At 39.1% G+C, this 19,712-nt stretch overlaps 1 protein-coding gene across 19 annotated transcripts; it reads right to left on the bottom strand.

Moving 5' to 3' along the window:
• Positions 1-7: 7 nt before the first annotated feature.
• Positions 8-19,158, bottom strand: PGPEP1L (pyroglutamyl-peptidase I like). Of its 19 annotated transcripts, none has more exons than XM_054078039.1 (8): positions 18,742-19,156; positions 15,067-16,220; positions 13,563-13,678; positions 12,407-12,459; positions 6,324-6,417; positions 5,991-6,107; positions 5,242-5,519; positions 4,085-4,292 (listed from the first exon to the last, which is right to left on the bottom strand). In XM_054078039.1, the coding sequence occupies exons 5-8, from the start codon at positions 6,354-6,356 to the stop codon at positions 4,124-4,126; spliced, it is 597 nt and encodes a 198-aa protein (XP_053934014.1). In that variant the 5' UTR covers positions 6,357-6,417; positions 12,407-12,459; positions 13,563-13,678; positions 15,067-16,220; positions 18,742-19,156; the 3' UTR covers positions 4,085-4,123. The 19 variants fall into 19 exon arrangements, 18 of the variants coding, with proteins under 18 accessions (XP_053934019.1, XP_053934014.1, XP_053934013.1 ...); XM_054078038.1 differs by having other exon boundaries at positions 6,324-6,513; positions 18,742-19,155; XM_054078045.1 differs by having other exon boundaries at positions 5,242-5,471; positions 6,324-6,513; positions 18,742-19,153.
• Positions 19,159-19,712: the final 554 nt, after the last annotated feature.

Below are 19,712 nucleotides of genomic sequence, written 5' to 3'. Positions count from 1 at the left end.
ACAGAAGCGTCAGCTGTGTGGTATTAAAATGCTCTTTTGGGGGAGCAGTAAGCTAGACGCAGAAGCTGAGCGTGATGGAAACCACGAGGCCAGCCTGCGTGCACCAAGTCTGTCTCAGTGCGATGCCTCTGCTCTTATAAGCTGGTTCTGAGTGATGTGTGGTTCTAGGTGTGTTCACACTGATGCTCCTCTTGGTTTTTAAAAACAAAGGAAAGAAAGCCCAGTTTGCCAAGGACAACTGGCCACCAGATGGAACTGCTGTCAGGTCCTCTGGGAACTGCTGAGGGGTGTTTGGTACAACCCGAGTCAAAGTGAACAACACTCCTATTGTTGGTGTAACTCCATACATATATATCTATATATACATATATATATATCTGCATATGTATATCTATTATATAGATATATATATTTTTAAACCCTCTTCATTCCATTAGTACAAGTAACACTTGTTTCCTGTTTTTCTTATTTTGTTTGTCAACCGTGTATTTATTCACTGGGCTGAACAACAGCGGAGGAAGGTGCAAGGGATCCACTCCTTACTGACCAGTGATGAAAGCCAGATATTGCAACTTAACCCGTGAGCAGTTGTGCAGACTGTAAGAACGATGTGTAGAAATAACACTAGTGGCCAGGGGTGCTGAAGATACAGAACTATAAACAGGCAGAAGGGCTTCAAAGGGCGCCTCGTTCCAAAACTGGTTGCTCAGGGACCATGAACGGTCTCTCAAATTGAGTGCAGCCACTTAAATCGGAAATGAGACAAGTTTATGCGGAGACACGTGAAAACAAAGGACACAGAAATGGGTATTTGCAGAGACACAGGGCTTGGCAGAAGTTTGAGGTAGTGTCCTGAGCTTGGTATGTGGGACAGCATCAGAGCTCAGGTATCGCAATTCTGATCGCTGGTACTTGTAAATAAACCTCTGGCCTTCCCAGCTGGAGTGGTAAATCCATTACCAGGAGTTGAACGGTTGTTACCATCGGTCGCTATGAATTGGTCTCGGCTTGCAGTTGGTCTGTTTTTCAAGTACCTTAGGACTCTTAATGAGTCTGCGTGTGTGCATATGTGTGTGTGCTCATCTTTTCTTTTGTATGCGTTTCTGTTGATTAGTAATCTATTAGCATTTTCAATAGGGCTTTTAAGTCCAGTAGATTACGGGTAGTCAGTTGACGAAGATCTGGTTTACAAGAACTAATTAAATGTTTCATTGCATTTTGTAAGTACATAGAATAATTTTATAAAATGTTTGTAGTTTATAAATGCCTAAACTATAATTTAAGGGCACTTTTCTGTGTCTGTGTATGGGTGTGTCTGTATGTGATCAGGTTTTTGGATGGTACCAGTCTACTAGCTAGCTTTACAATATGCCAAAAAGGATCGCTAACTTAGCCAACTCATGGCGTGTCCCTCTCCCCCTACCCGCCCAAGCTTTGTGTCCCACTATACAGCAAGTGAATAAAGAAGTTGGAGAAATGTTCTGTATCTTCAGTATCCTGGTCTTCCAGAGCCCTCTGGTTGGGGTGGGATCATCTTAACTGGTCGTTTCACTTTACTGTCTAGGGCAGTCACCATAGTGGATTACAAGAACCTCACTGGTCAGGGAAACAGAACAGGTCTTGCTGCTACCCACTCTCACTGTGATGTGCAGTACCTGCTTGGCAGTGGCCGTGTGGTTGGAAGGACACGACTGCGTAAGAGAAAGAGGGAAGACAGTTTTCGTAATTGCTGTTGAAGATTCTTTGCAGATTTCTTATCACTTTAAAAGTTTGTATGCAGCCTCTAGAGATGCTGAGCACCATTTGAAGCTTTGTTGAAATGAGCAAGGCAGGGTCCCTATTTATTTTTATTTAAGAGTGTTGAAGATCCCTTCCCCCTCGCTCCCCCCGATTCTGAGTGACCACATTGCGGAAGGGTTACGAGGATTTAGATACTGTTTAAAAATCAGCTCTTCTGTTTTCTGAACCAGTGAGGTTTGAGATGAAAGCATTGGCCAGAGTTTGTCTACCTCTGGGACAAAAACTAAACTAGAAAGTGCTAAGGAATGGATGCAGTTGCAAATACAACATTTTCCAAGTTTTCTTGTTTAAATTTTTTTAAGAGAAAATTAAACAAATAACATGGCCAATTTATTACATAAAAAGACTTGCTGTGTATAAATTATTCCTAAAGAAATTCCTGTGTTTATATTAAAATGAATCCGTAGATAAAAAAAAATTTCAAATGTTTTTGTATATTCTGTTGTAAGAATTTATTCCTGTTATTGCGATATACTCGGGATTCTTTACATTATGAAAAGAAGAAACTTTGTCTATTTTGAATGGCTGAAGCTAAGGCTCCTTTAGTTTCTCTTACTCTGCTTTTTTCTAGTAGTTTCAGTACTACATGATTTAAGTTAAATAAAAGAATTCTGTATGCATTTGACTGTTTCTGAATTTTTTGCTCCTTACATGAAGCAAGTACTGGTTAGAAAACTCAGAGTAAATCTGTCTTCTGCCCTTTTTGGCTGCATTTAATGGAGCTACTCTGGATAACTCTTGGTAGAGGTCAGTACTGCCAATATGTTGGGTTGAAATAAAAAGTATTTTCATCCGGTGACACTGAGCTCATGGACCCTTTTTCAGTGGGATGTTGAGTACTCTTTTGCAGGAGGTAGTTCCCTTGAGTCAGGTAAGTTTGTTATTTATTTGAAGAAAACCTGCTTATTTACCCTTACAGCAATCCCCAGATGAGACATTCAGCCATCCAGCACATGGTTATCAATTTGCAATTGTCATCCAAAAAGACAGTGGCAAGCCAACTTGCATTGTCTTGGCATTTCCCGTTCCTTGATGCTCGTCATCAAGGCATTGACTGAAACAAGGCACAGTGGTGGCCCAAAGCTTCATCAGCTGCCGGTGCGGTTAGGTTTGTCGTCCTTTTTACTGACGTGATGCTTGAGGAAAAGGCTTTTGTCTCCCTTGAGAATTCCCAGGTGTTCACATTAAGCTGCTGCTGTCCTGTTGTAGTCACTGGTTTTGAAAAACACCTGCTAATTTTATCTCTTTTGCCATGGTACTGGCAAGATGATCAAGGAGAGCGTGCGCCGACGTTCCCTATGTGCTGTAAGCCTCTGTCATACCCAGCTTTGATGGCGCTGTGCTGCCGTCTGTAGCTGTGTTTGAGACACAGAGGAGCTGGGCAGGGCACCAAGGATGCAGAGGTGTGATCTGTCACTGTCTGATTCCAAGGTTTACAATTTGGGATCTCCTTTGGTTCCTGTCTTGTGAGTAATATCATGTGCCATAACACATTCCACAGCGCTGGGCTTCAGTGATCGCTGTTCTCTGGACAAGCTGGCTTTTGGGTTTCGAAGTGCAGGTCCCTGAACAGCCATGCCGTCCTACTGGAAGACCGGCGTCTTTGTGCTGTGCTTTGCGGAAGAACTGCAGTGTTTTCCTTTGGGACAGGCACTGAGAATGTGGGGTTAAGTGGAGTTTTCAAGCAGTCGAAACTCTTAATTACTGATGGCATTACAGTTCCTGCTGGATTCCAGCCTTTTGTTTGCTTTAAGTCACCCTGGGTCCTCAGCCCCTTTCTGATGTGGAAACGGGCATCTACAGCAGCTCACTAAGAGAGTACTGTAAAACTCCACAGAACAGATCCCTACGTGTGTGTGTTCCCTCTCCCCCCCATATTTACATTTTTAAGTGGGCATTTTGTAGTGCTGAGCCATCCCTCTGGACTTGGATGGGGGCTGAAGGGCCCTCTGTTACATCCATCCCATGCTGAATGTCCCTATGGCTGTAAGCATCCCGTTTGGATCAGTAAGTCTTTATTAATGTCCTTTTAACCACTGCAACCAGGATTAAGCATCTAAAACATTTCAAGTCCAGTTTCATACTTTCTTAAATTTGAAGGAACCTTATAATTCTTACTAACAAGACTGCTAATCATTTGTGCTTTCGCTCAAGCTTTTTATGCCAAAGAGATCTAAACAGTTGTTTAGGGGTTGTGAGGAAACTTCACTGAAAATAACACAAAATATAAAATCCTTTATGTAGGGGTTTAAAATAATTTTTAGAATTACTTTTTTTAAATTGCATTCTAAGAAATCCTAATTTTTATCTTACGTGATCCACCCTACTCTCTTTCTTCTCTACACTGTTTTAACATTTCTAAGATAATTGTCTGTAATGCTTTTCCTAGAAAGTCTGCTGTTACTGATTTGGATAGTGGGGGCACATGGATGAAAGCTGCTCTTCCATTTCCATAATACAAAGAAGCATAGTAGGTGTAATCGCAGATATACCTGCAATATTAAGAGCAAAACAAAACCTGAAACCTGAATTAAGGAACAGTTAAGTTTGATTAAATTTAAATATTCGTAAACTAGCCAAACCAGATCTGGTTTATGAAAGTATTAAAACCATATTTCCTTAGTCAATAAAGGAAATGCTGAAATAAACCAAGTCTGAGAAACAAATGTTCCTTATCTGATGGTTTGGATTCTCAGACACCCACCCAGAAGGAACTTTAAATAAAAAAATCACAAGATGTGCATTCTTTTCTAGGCTTCTGTGTGAGACAGGAACAGTAATGCAGCCGACTGGAACTACAGCCGTGTAATACAGGTTTTGGTATAAGTCATACACTCACCATCTGGAGAGGTTTTTTTTCCATTAATTTTTAACTTGCAGGTCCAAATCCTCAAAGTGCGGACAAAATGAGCTGATTTTTATTTTTTAAGAATGAGATAATATTCTGGTTTCTGTGTTTTCTTTTTAAATGAAGACTACTGTCAGCGAAAATTGCTTCAGTACTACGGAAATGTAGTGAGATCGCAGGCATTGTTCTAAAGGTACCTGTAATTGCTCCGTTCTTTGGTGTACGTATTTCATTTTGTATCCCTCCCAGTTGGGAAAAATAGATTAAAATCTGCTACCAGTCAGTATTGCTTTCAGACTCTCTTAATAGCTCAGGTTTACTGGGGTTGTTAATCACAGGGTATGCTATGTTGAAACTTGTTTCTTTTGGAATTTACAAATCCATGGAAAAATATCTACTGGCTGTTGTTTTTCATGAAGGCTGCTGAACATAAAATTTAAATTTATCCCAGTTCCAAACTTGTGCCCCTCTGAAGACTTTGCTTCAAAGGGATTTTGGGTGGAGGAAAAGTCATTGCAAAGATTCTTCAAGGTTAAATGAGCTGACTGAGCTACTTCTGCTTTTAATGTGAGACCCCAATATGCAATATTTACCTTCCCGCATCTCTGGAAAAGATTATATCAATCCCTTCCACTGAAATGTTTTTCCAGAGAGTCTTCATATTAATTGTAGATTCGATCTTTTCCGGGCCATCTAGCATGCAACAGCCACCTTCTGGGTGAAAACCACAGGCATCCATCTCTTGGTAGCCTTTGTTCTTCCCACACTGCTCAAGGATGATGATTGCTTTGGCGGATGATGCCAGCCCAACGTGAACAGTGAGCTGGTTTTTTTCCCACCAGAGTGAATAACAGGAAATTAAAAATGAGACCTGTTTTTTAAAAACATGTAACGCAATAGTGCCAAGCATTGTGTGAAATACCAGCTTCGAGGTAGGTAGTCTTGCTGTAGCTCATGCCTAAAAAAAACCCTTGATAAGAGATTATAAATGAGGAAAAAATATCACTTCAGTTTGTTTGTGTTGCATGCAGTCAGCTCAGGACTTCAGAGCTATGGTATCTTTGTCTAGTTTACAATGGATGTTTCTTTTTTCCTTGTTCAGCAGACAGTTACGCTGCTTAAGTAACTTAGGCACAGGCTTAAAACAGCATCCAAATGACTATGTGCCTCAACTTTCAGTCTGAAGCCTTTATCACAGCTTTAATTGCCACTTTTCAGCATTGTCTGATGCACACATTGTACAACACTCTTTGGGAGATCTGTTTTAAGATCCACTCAGTATAATAATATTCATAAATGAAGGGGAGGTGGGGGGAAATTGTGTAACTTTCTACTTACTCACCCATGGCTGAAGAGTTGTCCATATCATGAAGACTTTTTCTTTTGCTTTTTGGTAAACCACCGGCAGCTGCATGATACGGAGATTGATGTTTTTACCAAGGCCTCTCTTGGACAGCTCCTGTGTTTACAAAGAAACCACTGTGGACTTGTAAAAGCACTGGATTTCTCAGACTGTGATAAAGAAATCAGACTGATCCAACTGAGAAAACACTGACCAAAGAGCAATGTCAAAGCTGTCTAAGCCCGTGGTTCCTAAATGCTGGTCTGCAGTGAGACTCAGTAGCCTTGTAGTGGCTCTCCCTTTTTTGAATGAAAGAGACTGAAATGTGCTCACCAATTTCCTCATGTCATGTCCATGTTGAGCCATTGTTGTGTTTTCCAAAGGGATGCTCAGTCTCCAATGGGTGGGAGTGGTTTTTGCCTAGGGACTGGTCCACAGGGAACCATGAAATACAGGAGCTCTCGGAAAGGGTCCACAGTTAAAAGCAATTAAATAAGCATCGATATATGTAAGAGCTATTCCTCTGAAAAATATAGCGGAGAAACCTGCATTACTGAGAGATACAAACTACGGAGAATTCACATTAGCTGTCCACTCAGGTGCCACCTGATCTGCTGGAGGGGACTGTCAGCATGAGGAAGGTCACATTTAGAATGTCTTTAATTGCTTTGTTGGTCTAAAATATGCTTCCCCACTAAATGGAAAGGTCGGTTACTGGGATGTTATTTCCTGTCATTTATGTAGAGCTGAAGTTCCACACGGGACCACTTCCCAAAGGAAACAAAAATTATGCTGAGGATTGAGGTGAAAGGAACAAAGGCAGCCTTCAAAGCAGCAGATTGTCCAGATGGTTGGAAGATGGTCTGGAGAACAAATGTCATGTGGAAATGAGTTGAAATTATGTTGTCTGTGGAACAGGGCTAACAAACAAGGCATGATCCTCCAAGCAGAAGACAGCCTGCTGCAATGGCAGGATGCAGGGGGAATGCATCGGAGGTTGAAAGTTTTGTTCCAGAGAAGTAAAATGGTGGTCGACAGTTCCTGTTTCATCCCAGTCTACCAAAGCAGGCTACCGATGACATTTCCAACGGGTAGCACGGGCAAAAAGTCGGCAGCAGAGGTATGTGACTAGCCCAAGAAACCTCTAACTTTTTATTACACATCATTGTCTTCTCAAGCTTTCATTTCTCACTAAGGATACTCGGGCGGATGAGGCCCACAGTTCTATGCCGTACTAACTGGGAATTTTGCCCTTCAACACTGCCTTCCTCTATAAACTGTTCCAATTTTCTTGTCAGCGGAAACATTGATTAGCTGTGCTCAATAAACTATTTGACACAAGCAAGGAAACAATGCCTGCAGGGAAGTAAACACATTCAGAGAACAGTGCCAGCCTTTTTTCCTCTGGGTGCTGACCTCTCTCTTTGATAGACCATTGCATCATCTTACTTAAGAATGCTGTGCTGTGTCTTAGCTTCCAAAAAAGAAAACCCCAGCTGGTTCACAATTAGCATTTTCTTTTCTAAAGCATCTTTAATTTTAATATTTAATGAGATTCTTTTTTTTTTTATCTGTGAGGCTTAGTGGATTCGACTACCCGTAACTTTGGTAAAGATGGTGGAGACCCAAAATGAGTTGTCAGGCTGTTCTCCTCTCATGCTCTCTGCATTGACATCCTGTTGTCAGCATTTGTCATGGGAGAAACATGCTGAAATGTATTTGTGCAGGACAAAACCAGAAGCTGGCCATTAGCAAAGGTCTGTGAATTTGTGCCAAAAGAAGATATTGCTATGTCCTAAGAAATTTCAGCGTGTTGTCAGTAACGCATATTACTTTGTTGTCTAAGAATCCTAACCGCGGGCTTATACCCCATTAAACCAGATGTTGTGCAAACATGGAATAAAGAAAAGGTTGTTCATTGTCTCAGCCACGTCTCGGCCTTAACCAAAACCATTTTTGCCTTCAAGGTGAGAGACTGAGGATGGTTAAGGAGAATGACTGCATCTGAAAACTAGAGTTCACGGTGGTGAGTTGGTTCAGTAAACAAGTGCCCATCTTTTGTTGTTTCAACAGTAAAGGAAACTTCAAAGGAAAACTAAAGTTTTGGAGGACTTCTTTGTGGCAAAAGTGGTTCAAAAGAAAGCATGAAGATTCTTAGCTGGGAAGTTCATCTAAAAGGGAATGAAATACAGCATTATCAGCTGATGACCTCGAGTTGTTGGTGAGTTGTGGTCATAGTCCTGGTGCACTGGAGTTCTGGCCCATGTTGTTTCGCAGCCTTCCCCAAAGAGATGTGATTTGCACAGAAGGGTTTAGCTCAGGTGTACTGGTTGTGTATCACACTGAGTGTTAGAAGCATCCTGAACTTTTAGAAAACTCCAGAAAATTTCAGTTTGCCTGAGATTTCACTGGTCTGGATTGCCAGGAAGAGGCAGGGAGACGGGGGGCTCCCTGTGTTAATTTTGTGAACCTCATTTAGAAGGGCTTGTGTTGCTGTGGAAAGAAACCCAGAAGATATCAGGTGGCCCTGTCAGTCTGCAAGTTATGTTGCAAACAGAATTTTTTTGGTTTGGTGTTTTTTGGTGTGGTTTTTTTTTTCAGTCCTGCAGATACCTTGTTAAAGCTTTAGGGATTGTAAGAAAGTTCCAGAACAGAAATGAAGGAATTAAATAGCAATGTCTTCTTAGTTTCACAGATGATGGTACTAAAGCAGAGAGGGAGAGAGACAGAGGGATTAAATGACAAATTTCCAAAGACCACATGGTCAGTGGCAGGATGAAAAACTGCACTTGGAGATCTGATCCTCATCTCCCGATAGCAAACATAGTTCCCAGGAGCAGTTGGAAATGTGACCTGTTCTTTGCACTAACAGTTTAATTACTATGAATGTTGTCACTCAGCTTACATTTGTGCCCTATTAACTGGGGACTTTGACCTTGATGGTAGTCTGCCCTGATAGGTTATTTAGCTGCCAAGTGCCAGACGGGAGTTTCTGGAGGAGACGCAAAACCAGGGTCAGATAGAGGGTTATTTGACAAGACCATCAATCTGAAATATGGAATAAATAATTCAGGGGATCTGGGATTCTGAAGGTCCCACGTGGTGCTGAAGAACTAACACATTGTGGTAATACAATATGATCTGTCAGCAAATGTAGAGTAAATACTTGGTGGTGTTTTCCTTTAGAGAGAATATCCTGCACTTCAAGAGTTAAAAATGCTGCTAGTGGAGCTTTTATGCATATTTTAGGAGGGTATTTCAGGTAAATGGAGGTATGAGAACCATGAAAAACTTAGCGAGGCAGGTTTCTAAATGAGAAGCTGTATTCCTAGTGCTAGACAACCAGGTTGGGCCATGTGACACTGGCTATAAAAGCTCTGAAGCTTTTCTCAGTGACCCTGAATTGACAGGTTCACCTGCACTTTCAGATCCATTTGACTATCTTTGTCCCTGAACACTTGAGGAGTACTTGCTGAAGAATGAGAACTCTGTGGACACTGCGCTGATGAATGCCTTGTGTGTAAGTTGTCTTGTGCTGCAATGAGAACTTGGGTTCATGCAAAAACAACAGAGTGGTACTCTTGGAAAATGGTGTTTTCATATTATAAAACGGGCAATGCGGGACAATGCGCTGTGACATACTATTAATAAGAAATCAAAGAATTCTGAATAAATATTCTTCCTAAACCAGCAGAAACAGAGATTTGGAGAGTTTTATCAGCATTTCTCATCTGATTCCTGGGGATTTCAGAAAATGGGAATTGGCTGTTTCACCAAAAAGGTAGTAATGAATGGTTAATTTGTATGAGAAATGATATCACACAACCGTTTTTTTCTGAGTGCCTGCTTAATGAAGGCATAGAAGGGACGCAACTATTGGAATGGGCTATGTGCTTCCTGGATCAATCTGTGAGCCTCCCTATGACAAGAAAAGATGTACAGGAAAACCACTGACCCCATCAGAAAGGCAGAATGCAATGGCATCTTACAGAGAAGCTGGTAACAGGGATTTTAAGGAAGCAGTTGTACTTAGGAGCAAGTATCGCTCACAGAAGTAAAGCCATAGCTCTTTGACAAAGACTCCATTTTAAAAAGCACGGAGGGGAAGGCTATGCTTTGAGAATTTTGGTATAAGGGCCCTTCTGGGATGTGAACTCTTAAGATTACATGTATCACCATTACAACATTGCTGAGAGTGCCATTACATCCAGGCTCTTGGTTAAGAACCATGTTCATTTTGAGGTAATTGTTAGGACAGTTGTGGATAATGCTACAAAGGCGTTAAGCCTGATCTGGCTGCTCAATACTTTCTTGAGGATGACTTTTAGTGTACTCTTGCTTGGTTCTCCGGAAAAAGACTGAGCAGGAGGGATTTATGTCACTTTAGTGATCCATGCAGGAACCCCATGCCAAGACAGGATCACTTCCAGATGTAAATACTACATTTTGCTATATTAAATCTACGTGCATAAGCTTCCTGAAGACCAATAGGGCTACTCTTGTGAACAAGGCCAATGGAACAATATGATAAGATTGCTATTTAGCATGGAGAAGCCTATCAAAATTCCAACTACATCCAGATTTACAGCAAATTTCCCTGAATTGTCTGGATTAACCACCTTTGCCACGGAATAGGAAACCAAAGCAGCATCTCCACTATGAATACAAACTAATTTCACACAGGTGTCACATTGGAGCAAAATGGATTTGTTTTACTCCATACATAAGATCTGGCCTCTGTTTCATTATGGAATGCTGTAGCCCCTGTTATGTAACTTCCCAGCATAGCCAGCACGTAGCATTGTTACAGAAGACTAATTTGTGCATTCTCACTTCAGGCTGTTTTGCTTGCAGATATGGAACATGTTTTCTTTTCAGCCAGAAGAGTATGATCTTGCACCCAAAATTAGAACCACTACGAATCAGGAAATCATGAACAAGAACATTGTCAGCTCCAAAATATTTGTAGTTTAGGGCACGTGTGAAGTTGGAGTTAAGATAATTTATGGGTCTCCTATTATGATCGAGGTGTGGAAAGGTATAACTGAAGTATTTTTGTTTCTTGTTAGCCTACAGGGATAACATCCCTCATTACTTTGGTGGGTAATACATTTATTCTACTAAACATCAAGTTGCACTCAACATTTGTCATCCAACAAAGCCAGAATAGAAAACAGGGGTTGGTGGAGTTGCTATAGCTTTGGTCCTTGGAAAAATGTACTAGCTCGTTGTTTGTCAATCATCTTGGCTTGACTACTCTTCATCTTCAAGACAGATCTTCAGTAGCTGTCACCAACTTGTAATATGGTTATAGTCCTGTAGAGTCATCTTTCTGTCACTGCTGATACTTTCTTATAGCTACCTTTTCATTTCAGTGAAGAATTTAAATATTTATGGGCATATTTCAGTCTTCAGAATAGAACACAGTCCCCTCAGTTTGTCTTACAGGTCTTGCTTTCAGTTTTACATATATACATATATACATACATACTTTGACTTCTCAGGCTTTAGTTTGAGCTACAATACTAATGTAGCTACAGTACTAAAGTACTAACCTAGTAAAATATTTAATTGTAGCAGACATACTCGTACATAGAATGGTTAGGTTTTTATTTTGTAAGTAATATTTAAGTCATAAAAGTTATATTATTCTTAAAACTTAGATAATATTTAAAAATGAGTAATCTTGAAAAATTCCTATTTCTGGAAAATTTTGGTGTGTCTCAAGGTATTCACATAAACGATAGTTTGAAAATAAACTGTAACACAAAAGTTTACGCTAAAATCCAGGTATCCAAACCACCTGTTTATATTACCCAGCTAAATTTATTCTAATATGCAAATTTAGGAAATAAGCAGGAATTTTCAAGACTTTATCTTAGACCTGTTACTGCTAATCAAGGTTTATGGATGGGGAAGAAATCTGAATGACCTTTTTTCAATTTTAATTGTAGACTTCATTGTCATGTGAAAGCAGAAACTAAAGCTGAGATAAAAACTTAGAACTGGCATGCTTTAGGTTTTGTGTTCTTGAAGTAGGCAATAAGAACTCAATAGGCTACATGCATATGAGAAGAAAACCACCTCGCACAGACACTATAAAATGAGTTGTGGCATGAGATGATCTGTATATCGAAGACAAGTAGGCATCCTAGGTAAAAAAATACCTTTTTTAAAAATAAAGACTAATATTTTGGAAAGTGCTTAAATAGCACCAAAAAATCTTGCAAACAAAATAATGTATCACCTCTTAATTATCTTTTTTTCTTACATGTTGGGAGTCAGCTGCATGAGGCATAATTCTGTTTAATGACTCATGAGAAATAACTTTTTTTGAAGAGAATAGCAAGCCTGAAAATAGTTTGTATTGGGATCACCCAAAATAAAACACTTCTCTCCCTCTTTTTTATGCTTACCTTCACTGCTTCCCAGCTAGAATTAACCAGGTATTGTCTAAAGGGACCAAAACCTGAAAAGAAAGAAAGGTGATTTTAACCTTAATGCTTGCTCTGCATTTGTAGTTAATGTGTTGACAGGTATGCACGTTTGGTTCTTTATCTTCATATTTTTAATTATGGAGGTTGATTTTTTAGTTAGGATTTAGCCTTTATAACACTTAAAGGAATGGGACTTTCAGTTTTTATATGCACTGATACAAGAACTAGTCCTGCAATCTTCATTCATGTCAAGGCTTATGAGATAATCTTAACTGAAGCTGGTAAATGTACTGGAGTCAATAGAAGAGATCACATAAATGACTATTTTGGACATGGATCATCATCCACAGAAATACCACTACTAAAAGAGCTTATGTTAAATACTGCCAGGTCACAGCCAATGTACCATTTTTATTGTTAAATTCGATTAAGATAAAGATAAACATATTTAATGGAAACGTTTGAAAGAGTAACATTTTATTTAATTTGTAAATTTTTTTTAATCCCAAGTGATGAAAACTTAAGTTTTTTTGCCAGGGAAAATGTGCCTTTTGCGGTGCTGGGCAAAATCTCCTCCTTTACTTTTTCCCCACAGGAAAAGAGAGGAGGAAGGGGAAAAGGGCCCTTTGAATCCAAAGTACTACATTTAATTTTATGCAATCTTTGTTTTGTGAAAGACTTTAATTTAAAAAAAACCTCACTTTGAGCTAGATGGACATTTTCTCATGAAAACTCTGTCTTTATTAATCTCAATTACTGTTCTCAATCCAGAATGTTGCCAAGTCTTAGATACTGGGTGGCAGGAAAATGAGTTTCTGAAATGATTTTAATGCTGTAACTCTTAAATATTTAAAAATCCTTAAATGGACAAATAAGTACTTGACAGCATATGATTGCTATTTTGCAGAATGAAAGGTACTTGTATGTGGGGACAATTAAGTCTAAATGCAGGCTTATGACAGCTTAATTAACGCTAGACTTTGAGCATTTCTTAATTTGTTAATGCTTATTTCATAAATGCTCAGTCTGTTCTCTTTAATATTATGAAAAGCCTGATGGTGCTAATGTTTTTGACAATGTTTTCCCCAGTTTTAAGTATGTAGTATGGGGAGGGAACAAGGGAAAGAGTACTCACTTCACATTAACAGGGAACATAAAACCTCACTAGTCCCACTCCGCTTCCGGAGCAAAATTAGGGTGATGTCTCCTCCTTTTTAATGCTGCAATTGCTGAGCGTCTTTGTGTGCAGAGCTGTAGAATTACAGTAAAGTAATTAAATAGCTTAAAATTAATGCATCTCAATGGTGGCCATAAGAAAACTATTGCTTAGGATAAAAATTGCCCTATGAAAAGAAATGACCAAATGTAAGTGTGTTCTACACTACTGAGACACTTGCAACAACTTGGGAAGCTTACTGGCTGATTATTATTAAGGACTATATAATAAACTCAGCTCGCTGCCAGCAGGTTTATATCATGAGCAGGTGAAAACGTGACAGAGGCATGCTGTGATAATCTCTGTAATAGTTTAAAGATGCACCTGTGTCTTTAAGAGGACACACTAGTCTAAAACCATTTCAGCAAGTAAACTGCTGCACCTAAATTGCTATTTAAGGGAAGGAAAAATCTAATAAGGTGCTAAGAAGTGTGCCCATCAAGGCTATGTGCCATAAATATCATGGAAGAGAACCAGACTGTCAGCCTTTTAAGAGGTTAGCAAATACCTCTTGCTCTCTTCTGCACTTCCATTCAGTTTCACTGCAGTTATGTCTAGAGCAAGACAAACGAGTTCTGCTCATCTTGCAGCTATTGTAAAAAAAAAAACAAAAAGTGTTTAATTGAAAACAGCAAGATGCAAATCTCTTTGATGTAGCTTCAACCTCATTCTTATGTCCTCAGATGACCTGCAGTGGAAAATTATCCAGCAACTCACATGTCAAGGTATGTGTAATGATTGCCTTTAGATGAGCCAGTGGCAACAAGAGGAATTGTAAGTAGCAGCATTCCTTAAGAGCTTTAACCTTCTAAAGCTCGCAAGTCTCTAGCTGATGGTTCTCCCACTGTGATTCAGCAGTAGCTGTAGCCAGCAAGAGAAACTCCAAATTTGGTCCCTTATGCTGCATGTTCAGGCATGCTCCTTTGGTATATTTAAATTTAATGGTCTAGTTTAGCAGTGATGAGGCAGCATCTCCGGTTTAAGTCTCCCTTACCTTGCTATGAAACTGAGACCCTGAAGCTTGCCATGTGTTGCTCTAATTCTGGATGCTGACTATGTGACATTGTGATGCAACCTGGTCTTCTTGCTTCAGAGCTTCTTTTGGGTAAGCTTTATCTCACACTAGCCTGCACTGCCTTGAGCTATGTGGTTTGGATCAGAGAGAATGTCAACAAAGATTAAAACATGGAGAGAATGAACAACAAACCACACTGGATGGCAGTAAAGAGGGCAGACTGCAGTCTGTTTCCTGCAACATGCATCTGATTTTCTTAGGAAGGCACAGCAGCAACTTATTTTCCATTTGGAATTGCTCGTATGACCATTTGCTACTGTTTTGCCATCCGAGGAACTGTTTACGACAAAGATCAAGCATGTGTGCATATCATTTCTAACTAAAAGAAGAGTAAAATAAAAATCTTACCAGTTACAACCACAGTGTTGGAACTTGAATCCATGAAATCTATGCTCCAGAAGGAGACTTCTTGTTGTCTTTCAGCTCCAAACAGTATTAGAAGTCACGTATTTGTGGCAAACTTCTTCATCTGGGGCACCTTTTTTCTTCAAACTGTAATGTGTCTGGATTCAGGTGACAGGGATGACTTGGGGGTCATGCAACTTTTGAAACAAAAATTGTTATGTCTCTGTATTAAAGACAGAAGCCTGACTGACCAGCTGACTGACTGGGACTGCCCCAAACTGCTTTTCCTTTCTTCAGGCATGCAATAGTATTTAGGAAGAAAAGGAAAGGCTTAAAGAAACTTCTTGCAAAACATCCAGCAATATTTTTCTTCAGAAACCTGTTTACGTACAAGTAAACAGAAAATTAATTGAATCAATTTTATTATATGGATATTCTATTTTTAGCACAGTTACAGTTCACTTAAATAGCGAGCAATGACCTAACCATAATAACATATCTGTCCATTTCCACTGTTCTTAGGCTTTTTCTTAGTGACTTAAAAAACTTGGGGGTTACTTTGCTGTTCCTTTTCACAGTAGTTATCAAATTTACTAATCTTGATCTTTATATTATGCTCTTTATAGAGTCCAAGCACCTTACACTTTTAAAGCCAAACACTGACAGGAAAATGTTTATATTTGCTAAACCAAAATATTTCCTCAGTAATATCGTTAAACAGGCAACACGTTAAACAAAAAATCTCACTCCAATTTGCAAGGTCAAAGGAACTCTGGAAGCTGCGTTACAGCTTGCTGAAACTAGCGAGTATAATAGCTACTCTGTCTTCATTAAACTGAAGCATTAGGATCATCAGGGGTCCTGAAATCAAAACATATGCACATTGTCACTGCCCAAAACAAAAGCATATGAAAGTTCTCTTGGGAATTATAACTATGTGGGCAGAGGGTTTCACTGGGTCTTGTTTTGAGTAGGAAGTGTATGTGTGTGCATGTGAGAGAGAGGGAGAAAGATGCTAAGAATAGAAAGCCACTACATAATCTCAAGAGAGCTGGTAATTGTGAGACCTTATGGAAAAAAAAAATCTCTGAAGAAATTTCTTGGTGGTGGCTGGATGGGGTTTGGAGCTGTGAGCTGTGTTTGTCATTTAAATCCTCCTGTGCCGAGACAGAAAAAAAAATTGTTGATTCTTTTAATAAAAAGACCCTGATTCCACTATCCATTTCTTCCTCTGACTAATACCACTTGCAGAACTAACTTTTGCAGGCTACTGATGCTGAAGAAGCAGCTAATATAGCAAACGCGGAACTCTGCAGTTTTAAAAGAGGCAAAATCTGCCACTGACATCAGTGAATTCAATCTAAAACTCTACAGTTTAATTCTCCTATGTCAATTAAAATTTTTATCAATTAATTTTTCTGTATGACCAGTTGGTAAAACTACTCCTATGATACTCAACAGGACAAAGACACACCAGACTTCTCATAATTAGTCCCGATTTGTGTCTTTTAAAAAAAAAATCCACAACGCTTAATAGATATTATTAATTGTAAAAAATAATCTAATACAGGGTGGTCTAATGAACAAAGCCTATACAAGGACTAAAACAATATTTAAGGTCTATAATTGCTTAATTAATTTCCTGCATGAGAAATTACATAAGTGTTTTGTTTGGGACACCATAGATGCTTTATAGACGTCTACGAATGGTATTGCTTGAGTGTGGTAAAATAGTAGGCATTTTATTAGATATTCTTGCATAGTGTAGATGTAAGTATGTTGGACCCATAGACTCTGAAACAATTGATATTATCTATTTGCACTGCTGTACGAGTTTTCAAAGTGTTCCCAACTGGCAAAAGGGAGTAGAAAAAAACAGAGACCAAGGCAGATTATTTCTCTAATTGTTCATGAAGAAGCTGCTAGAAACAAAAACCTCAAAACACTTTTTAATGACTTGTCAATTAAGCATTGCCTTCAATGGTTAATTTAGTCCCTTTCCATAGAGGTTTGCTGATTTCCTTCCCATGTTGTTATACGCATGTGCAAACTTGGGAAGAATGCTCATGATCTGAATAAACAGGAATATGAAGTGCACTCAAATTACTTTTTGCACTGATTTAGTTGATTGCTTCTGTTCCCAGGCTTTATGCGTGTGATATACTTGGAGGAATAACGCATGTTTTGCAGTTGCACTATGTTTCTGTAACAGGCAGAAAATGAAGGATATGGTAGCTTCAAAAAAGAATAATAAAATCTTCTGGATAGGCTAAAATTCTCCTGAGAATTATTTTCAGAACTGAACCTTTTTCTTCAGCTGAAGTTGAAAGTAATATTGATTTTTTTTTTTCTGAAAACATGATTATAACTTTATCATTAGCACTTGTGTGGATGTGCCTATAACAATAGATATCCAAGTCACTGGATATTTGAGATCTGTGCACATAAATCTCCCCACCTATAATTAAGAAACCAAGCCCAGAATATTTGAAGGCAAGTCACAGACACGGCTGACTCAGCTAAACACTGGTTGTTTTTGTTCTTGCTATACACAAATGTGACTGGCATGGCACTCAGCTTGAGGTAAAGAAGAGATGGAAGCAACTCAGCTATGAAAGCCCTGGTTATCACCTTGAATATCTTTCTGTACAGTTGTCTGATACACTTAAAAAATACGTGAACTGCTGACTAAGAGAAAAACATATTTTCTGCAGATGCATTCTGGCCACATTGCAGAACTGCCAGAACACTGCTTGAATACCTTTTTAGTACTGACAGTAACAAGAATTGAATGTGGCCCCTCATTTAGAAACAGTCTTTTAATTTTTATCTTTTTATGATTACTTACATACAGATTTCTTGTTATTGGCAGGCACTGACCGATGTTTTAAACTATTAAGTAGCAGTGTTTAATATATTCCAATTTTTATCTCAGCTGTTCAACATTTAATGAGAGGAGGGAGAAATCAAGCTGTTATGCTATTTAACATTAAACTGTAATGGGACTTGAAATAGAAATTTCAGGATCTAACACTGTATTTCTTTTCCATCCTAATAAAATAAATGATCCTCAGGAAAGGCCAAAGCTAGTCTTCAGATAGATGGAATGCAGTGTCACAAAAACAGAGGAAACAAACATTTCAGTTTAAAGCTCACTCTTCCCTGTGGACTGATGCTGCTTCTATAACAAACTCCATAGAAATGGCAAATGGAAAAACGTAATGGCAATCCACTTTTTGGATAGAAAGTGTTAGATAGTTTTTTGTCACTGCCTTATTTATATGAGATCCTCTGTAACTGATACTATCAGTGCATATCCAGTGCTTAGCAATAATGGAAAAAAAATGATGTAGTATATAATTTAAATGTAGCCAAACTGTTCAGTGGCTGTTATAATTTCAGTTCTGGTTGTCTTGCAGTATTAGCAGAAACTAACTGCTGTATACAGACAGACTATTTTATTTCATTTTTAACTGTTCATAATAATTTTATGCAGAGAGAAAGTACTTTAGCAGGAGAGCATCATGATCACCAGGTTGCTTTTGTTCAGGCTTCTTTTTCCATGTAAAAAGAGACTGCAAGCAGGATGCGCACAATGTAAGTAATTATTTATCGGCTAATATGCAAAATAGATAGCTAAGACTAACAGATGACTATGCTAAACAGTGATATGCTTACCACTCAGGATAAGAAAACTGGTGAGTCTTAGCTGGCCAGGAAGTTTCCAATATGCTGGAGAAAGTTGGTTTCTACCATTTGTTGGTACTGGCCGATCCTCAGCATCACCGAGTTATCTTCATAGTCTCTGCTTTCCTTTCCTTCTGTATCTTTTCACTTAATCTTCCACCAGCTAAGTGCTGTGAACCCAACAACAGTGCTTCTGTGACATTAGCTTCTTGTCTTTCATAGTTTTAGCTCATGTGCTTTCTCACAGCTTAATAATTTCCTCAGAAAAACTCAGGCATGCATCAAAGTAGGCAATGCTGCATCAAAGTAGGCATTGGACCATGGCACAGCCAAGCCTCTGGGCTGAGGGTGACATGAGTAGTGGTGGAAGGTACTGAGCTTCAAGAGAATTCATAAGAATGTGCTGAAATCCACTGATGCACTGTAAGGTGTGGTTGTGGGACAGCTGCTTTTTTGAGAGCATCACTGTATGGTGCTGAGTTCACTTAGTCCTGTTGAGGAAAGAAAATAGAAATTTACTTTGTTTTTAAAACATTTGAAAGCAGGAACAAGCTTAGGCGGGTTTTGGTCCCTGTGCTGACAGTCAATGGAGTATGTTATGACACTATGAAGCACTCGTGGCACTGTCTTGAAACCTCACATCCAGGTCACAGCGGTGTTCTGGGATGGTAAGTTCAAAGGTAAGTTTCTTTCTGTACACACTTACTGTTATTACCATGTACTTTTCCCTTCAAATCTTTTACTTTGATAATTGTGTTTGCTAATTAAGAAATGATTAAGCGATTGTACACTCTGGGTATGAAGACTCCCAAGGTCAACACCTGGATTCTACTGTCTTATTTTGACAACTGCATGTTTGCTTTAATCTCTGTAGCTCAATTTTATGGTCTGTATAATGAACAGCAGGCTGCTCGACTAGCTTTTCCCAAAGCCTCTTCCACACTGACGCCAATCACTGCACC

Source organism: Cuculus canorus, chromosome 12, assembly GCF_017976375.1.
Source record: "Cuculus canorus isolate bCucCan1 chromosome 12, bCucCan1.pri, whole genome shotgun sequence".
NCBI classification, from domain to species: Eukaryota; Metazoa; Chordata; class Aves; order Cuculiformes; family Cuculidae; genus Cuculus; species Cuculus canorus.
Note: the sequence above shows the minus strand (reverse complement) of the source record. Positions and strands in the feature narration are given on the sequence as shown.